The sequence below is a fragment of the Vombatus ursinus genome, unplaced genomic scaffold, assembly GCF_900497805.2.
Source record: "Vombatus ursinus unplaced genomic scaffold, bare-nosed wombat genome assembly UNPS02011613.1, whole genome shotgun sequence".
Classification (NCBI taxonomy): Eukaryota; Metazoa; Chordata; class Mammalia; order Diprotodontia; family Vombatidae; genus Vombatus; species Vombatus ursinus.
In genome coordinates, this window is record NW_020951391.1 from 2,188,945 (window position 1) to 2,195,370 (window position 6,426).

Here is a 6,426-nt window from a genome sequence, read left to right on the forward strand (position 1 = left end):
AAAGAGAAGGAAGGGAGGGAGGAGGGGGAAAGAAAGGGAGAGAAAGAGAGAGAGAAGACAGGGAAGGGATGGAGAGAAAAGAGAGACAGAGAGAGAGGGTAGAGATAGGAGACAGAGAAAGAAGGGGAGGGGGAGAGAAAGGGAATGAAGAGAGAGAGAGAAAGAAGAGAAAGAAGGGAGGGAGAGGGAAGGATGGAGGGATGGAGAGAGGGAGGGAGGGAAAGAGGAGGGGAGAGAGAGAGAAGAGATAGAAGGGAGAGAAAGAAGGGAGGAGGAGAGAAGGAGGGATAGTGGAGAGATAGAGAAAGAAGGGAGGGAGGAAAAGAAGGAGAGAGGGAGGGCGAGAGAGGAGGGGAGACAGAAACACACACACAGACAGAGAAAAAGGAGGAAAAGAGACAGGAGGGAGAAAGACTAGGCAGGGAGAGAGAAAGAAAGGAAGAGAAGGAGAAACAGAAGAAAAGAAAGATGGAGAGAGAAACAATGGGAGGGGAGGGAGAGACATAAAGGAAGAGAAAGGAAGAAAGAGAAAGGAGAAGGAAGGGGAGAGAAGGGAAGAGCACAGAAGAGTGAGAGAGTGAGACAGCAGAAGAGGAGGAAAGCAGAGAAGGAAAGAGAAGGGGCCTGGCCTCTGAGCAGAGGGAGGGACTCTGGACTATGGCACAGAGGGTCAGGCACTGTTGATGGGTTCATCAGATTTGCTGAACTGCTTTTTTTCCTCCTCTTTTTAATTCTTGTAACAAGGGAGGGCTTGTTGGGAGGTGAGAGGAGAGAGATACCTTTAGAAATGTAGAATCTCTTCGAAAACAAAAATCAATAAAAATAAGGTACTGGATTTTTTTTTTAAAAGAAAGGAGAAAGAAGGACGAGGGAGAGCCGACCTTCCTGATGTTGTAGAAGTCCCGATGGGGCACCTTCTTCTGGGCGGCCAGCTCCTTCATCTCATTGAGCAGCACGTGCATTTGGAATTTGGAGCTCAGGTATTGCAGCCGACGGTAGCAGAAGGACTTTCTGGGAAACGGTAAAGGACAGGAGCTCACACTCCTGGGCCTGAGGGTCCCCAGCTAGGCCTGGGGGCGGGTGGCAGGAGGTCCGGGGGCCACGGGAGGCTCGGGGGCTTACATGGGACCGTTGATGATTAGTGCCATCAGCACATTGACGTCAGCGACAAACTCCTGGAGGTCGGGGTACGGCAGCTCCAGCTCTGAGTTCCTGCAGGGAGCCCGGGCTGAGGAGAGGGAGCCGACTCCAATGGCCCACCTTCCCCTCACGGGGACCCTTCTCCCTTGCCCGAGCCCCCTCCGCCCCTGCCCAGCTGCCTTCTAGGGGCGAGCCTGAATCTCTGCATTTCTCTCTATCACAATCTGCCACTGATCATCCCCTCCTCTTCTTCCCTCCCTCCGCCCTTCCTTCCCACTTACTGTTCCTCAGGATCCCTTTTCAGGTAGACATGGACAACTCCCCGGATCATGCGGAGGCCAAAGCCCAGGTCCCCAGGCATGAAGGCGGGCTCACAGTGATCGTAAGGGTGCTGTTCCAGCACGGGGGGATGGACTGGAGCATCTGGCATGTGTGTCAGTGGGGAAGAAGGCAGGGGTCAGGACCATGGGTATTTCCCCAGCTCTGCCTCCTTCTTCACCCAAAGAAGGGTCTAGAGAAGGAGGCCCAGAGCTGCTCCCCAAGCCCAGACCTGGAGCAGGTGAAGAGCCTGGGGCCACCACACCACGGCCAGGTGCAAGAGGATACTAAGTCCTGCAGGCCGCTGGAAGAATGGCGGCCCCCACCGCTTTCCACCCCATCTTTCATTTCCCCTAAAGGCTAGCTTTACACATGGGTCCGTCCGAGCCTAAGGCATGCCCAGTCTGGCGGCCCCAGAAACCCATGCAGATCTGAACGGGGCCTGGACAGATAAAAGGAATGGAAGCCAGGGAGGGCTGGAGTCAGACTGGACACAAGGCCTGTGACCATGCAGGGGAGGGAAAAGGAATGCACACAATGCATCCCCAGGGTCAGGATGGGGAGTCCTAGGGGCCCCTCTTCCGGGAACAGGAGCAGAAGGGAAACAAAAGAGGACGTCACACCAGCAGAGACAGGGGTCTCTGGGCCCTGCTCAAAGGCCCTGCTCTCCAGGGGCTTCTCGGCCAGCTGCTGCAGGAAACGTCGAGTGGTGGGGCAGAAACTCTGAAGGCCCAGGGCCATGTACTTCTCCCGGATGAACAGCGCCCGTACCACACTCTTGGCCGCATCCAACAGGTCGGTGAATGGTACCTGCGGACGAGGGGTGGAGGCAGGGGAGGAGGGCTCGTTCTCACACGTCCTTTTCCCAGGTGTCATCTCTGTGCCCACTGCATATGCTCTGCCCCCTCCTTCCCCTCATCCCAGGACTTCCTCCTGCTTAGGCGCTGAAGAGGCAGCTTAAGAGTTCCCAGATGGCCAAGCTCAGAGTGATCCCAGAGCCCTGGAGGCAGAATCCCTGTGACCCAGGCCCTACAGCTCCTCCACCTGTCCAGGCCACACTCACCCCACACTTCTCCTCCCCAGAGATGGAGACCTTCTGAAACTCTAGCTCCAGATGCCCATCTCGCTCCCTGGGCCCACGGTCACCCTGAGCTTCACTCTGCTCCTTGTACAACCTGCAGAGAGAGAGAGAGAGAGAGAGAGCCCTAAGAAGTAAAGGAAGGGGAAGAGGGAGGGAGGTAGCAGGGGGCTAGGGCAGGGGCTTATCCCACTCACATTCCTTTTCAAACCTTTGTGTTTGGAAGGCAGGGGACAGACTTATAATAATGCCTACTCTGAGGGAGGTTGAGCCTGGCGCATCTCCTGAGCTCAGGGGTTCTGACCTGAACTAAGGCTAAAGCTGATCAGGTGTCTGTACTAAATCTAGCAATACAGTGAGTCCCTGGGAGTGCAGGGGCCACCAGGCTGCCCAAGGACGGGCCAACTAGCCAGGGTCAGAGAACGAGCGTGGCCAAGCTCCCCGGTAATGGAATCAGCCCCAGCCATGGCACTTCCAGTATAGGTGAGATAGGGAAATAGTCTCAAAAACAAAAACGGTGAATGGATTGGTGGGAAGTAGGGAGCAGGTTATCCCCTGCCTTCGTCATCACTCACTGTAGGTCCGCATCGCTGTCCGTCTTCAGAAAGTCTTGCTTGGCTCGAAGCAGAATGTCCGGTTCCAACCTTGAGGGAAAAGAGGTCAGGCAGCTGACAAGGGCCTGAAGTGGGTCCAGGGCTTGGAGACAGGAAGAAACAGCATGAACTGGGGCAATGAACCCCGCCCCACACAATAACACTCCCTTTGGGGAGCAAGGGACTGATTGGGGGGGGGCTGGTGGAGATGAGAGTAGTGGAGAGTAGAATAATAAGCCCCTTCCCTCCTCCTGAATTATTAGCCAAACAGGGAAGGAAAGACAAGACAAAGGGGGGGAAACCCATTAACTCAGAAGATATAATTAAAGCTTCAATAAAAGAAAGGACAACTAAGGCCTGTAACACAGGTTTCACTACAGTGGGGCACTCTCCTCCAGGGTCAGTGTGGTCGATTGCTGGCTCGGCTCTAGGGAGGGCTGTGACTGGGGGGTGGCAGAGAGCAGAGGAAGGGGCTCACTTGACATCCTGGCTGATCTGCCGCTCCAGTCGCTGGCGCCGCTCCTCCAGCTGCTCAATAGGGCTCTCCTCCGGGAATTCATACGGGGCACTCCGAAGTTCACTCTCTGCCAACGAGCGGCTAAACAATTCCTGGCGAGAGAGAGCAGAGGTGGCAGGGGCATCCTCTGAGGACGTGCGAGCATGAACACACTCTGCCCTTCCCCAGCAGCAGGGCAGTCTCCGGCACACTCCTCCCTGCCCGGGCTGTGTTGGGAAGGTGTGGGTGAGGACCAAGATGGAAAGGGCTGGGAAGCAGTACGCAGGCAGTCATGCATCAGGAAAGGGAAGGGGACCAGAGGGCACAGGGAAGGTACCTCAGCGATCTCCTTGCATTTGCCATCCATGGAGGTGCGCAGGTCGAGTGGAAAGTGCTTGAGGCAGGGGGGAGGGCCCGGCAGGGAGCGGGCGGATTGCAGCGGGGGTCCCCCCAGCCCGCCCCGAGCCTCTGCAGAGACAGAGACGGTGACTGGGGTCAGCAAGGACTAGGGAAGGAGGAGGATGGAGCCCCCAGCTACTCATTCCTTCCCACCTCCCCATTTCTGGCTGATCTCCCTCATTGAAGGCCTGGGGCCCCTGCCTGCTGAGGGTCAGTTGGATGGCTGCAGGTGGGACTGTGTGCTGGAGGAGGGGTGGGAGCCAACTGCCCGAGACCAAGGGAGAAGGTATGTTCTAGAGTGACCTAGCCTTAAAGCAACCCCAAAGACCCAGCAGCCCCTGACCCAACTCAAAGTAGGATGGGTTCTGGCTACCAAGCAAAGAACTCCAAGAAGGATGAAGCCCTCTTCTACCCCAGGCTTTCCACTATCGATACCTAAATGGTGAAATCACACAGTAGGGACTCCAATAACCACTGGTTTTGATGCAGCAGACCAGGATGCTACAGTTCGGGGGGAGTTTCGCAGCCCCCTCTCCCCACAACCCTAATGCTCAGAAAGCCTCCGTGGGACCCAATGCTCTGTTCTGGACCTGCAGCCCCATGCCTGGCACTCAAGAGATCCTGACGGTGGTGGGGGAGGAGAGCAGGAAGGCCAATATCACTGGCTGGCAGACTAGAAGGGGAAACCACAGTTTGACTCCCCACGTAGGGCACGGCCCACAAGGGGCAGGGCCAGGGAGGAGCGGGAACTTTGCTGTGTCCCCCAGGGCCTGTCCTTTCCCCCAGGACCCTGGAGCTGCCAAGAGGCTGCCTGGCCCCACCCCACAGTTGGCTGCCCCTCAAGGAAGGAGCCACCACTAACAGGCTACGCCACTCTGAGGCCCAGGCCAGAGGGCTCACAAAAGGACCTGGGAAAGGTGCGGGGAGCTGCTTTCAGTCTAAGCACCTCAGAGGAGGGACTGGCACGTAGGAGCCTTGGAGGTCTGGGGCAGACATCTGGCTGCACACCCCGAAGATGCCACAAGTCCCCAACCCACCTCGCCTCTAGTACTCATCTCCAGCCCACCATCTCTCTCCCTCCCTCTCGACATCCAGATGTCCAGGACCAAGTACAAATCAGGCCAAAACTCGAGCTCGGTGCCTCTCTAATCGCCCCCACTCTGGTCCTGGGAAAGGCTATGGAGCACTGCCCGGAGGAGTTCTGCAGGCGCCAGGTGAGGCCTGAACCAGGGACCCCCGTGCCCTCTCCCTAGGCTACTCAAGAGTTCTACTGCCTGGCCCCCTGCGCTCAGGAGAAGCCCCCAACCCTGTCTCACTTCTCTCCCAACCAGGAAAGAGGAATGCCTGCTCCTGAGCCTACTGCCTCAATCCCAGAGCCCTGCTCCCGGCTGTTCCCCTGGCTCATCACCCTCCCAATCCACTCCCCTACCTGCAGAGATCTGGCAGCCCCAAGCCAGGCCTCTGCCAGTGGCTGTGTGCCCCTCACTGGAGCTGCTGCCCGCCCGCCCGTGTGAGGCTGCAGTCAGTCCCCGAGGACGGCTCTGGAGCCGGCACGGACCATACCAAGTGCAGCTGCAGACAGGGGTGAGATGGGGGTGGGGGGTGGGAGGGAGGAAGGCCGGGGTGTCTGGGCAGGGGCAGGCAGTGGGGGCCAGGAGTTCATCAGGAGACTTCTGGCTCTGCCACAGTGAGAGCCAGGGCATTGGGAAGAGAGAGGCATCGGAGGTGGGCTAGTAAGGGACATCTCAAAGCCGGACCTTGGCCTTAACCCCTGGACGACCAAAGCGGAGGCCAGAACAGGATGTCGAAGAGAAGAGTGGGAATATTTGGCTATGAGTGAGGAGGGGCTATGAGCATTCCTGCTAAAAACTGGCTGCCTCTCCGGGTCTGGCGGCCTGGCACTGGCCCAGACCCAAGAGTCGGCACACCCTCCTGGACGGGTGAGCAAGGCCCTGGCAGGCTAGGGGCCAGCCTCCCTCAGGAATCTGGTTGCGAGACAAAGCGGGGAGATGAGACAGAAGAGACCATCACCGGCCTGTGCACAACAGTCCATCCCACCTCTCCTGCTATTGTTAGAAGCCCGAAGCTCCCACAGCTGCTTCCCTGGCTCTCTGCAGGGAAGGCCCCACAGCTACAGTATCCATGAGAGAGAGAGACAGAGTGAGAAAGAGAGAGAGAGACAGAGAGAGAGAGAAAGAGACAGAAAGACAGAGACAGAAAGAAAGAGAGAAAGGGAAAATAAAAAAAGGAGAGGGAGAGAGAGAAAGAGGAAGAAAGAGAGAGAGGGAAATAAAAAGAAAGAGAAAGAAAGAAAAAGAGGAAAAATAAAAAGAGAGGAGAGAGATGAAAGGAGAGAGAGGAGAGAAAGGGAGAGAGAAAGAGAGAAGAAAGGGAGAAAGATT

At 57.0% G+C, this 6,426-nt stretch overlaps 1 protein-coding gene across 3 annotated transcripts in view; it reads right to left on the reverse strand.

Annotated features, from left to right (window-relative positions):
• Positions 1-6,426, reverse strand: part of AMPD2 (adenosine monophosphate deaminase 2) — a 19,314-nt gene that overhangs the window by 6,479 nt on the left and 6,409 nt on the right. For 2 of the 3 annotated variants that reach the window (XM_027856742.1, XM_027856741.1), the window contains exons 2-9: positions 3,963-4,093; positions 3,608-3,738; positions 3,112-3,180; positions 2,522-2,633; positions 2,082-2,268; positions 1,422-1,563; positions 1,123-1,212; positions 882-1,011 (exon numbers count right to left, since the gene is read on the reverse strand). In XM_027856742.1, coding sequence (XP_027712543.1) covers positions 882-1,011; positions 1,123-1,212; positions 1,422-1,563; positions 2,082-2,268; positions 2,522-2,633; positions 3,112-3,180; positions 3,608-3,738; positions 3,963-4,093 — 992 coding nt within the window. The remainder of the gene's footprint in view (positions 1-881; positions 1,012-1,122; positions 1,213-1,421; positions 1,564-2,081; positions 2,269-2,521; positions 2,634-3,111; positions 3,181-3,607; positions 3,739-3,962; positions 4,094-6,426) is intronic. The other variant, XM_027856744.1, reaches the window with a different exon arrangement.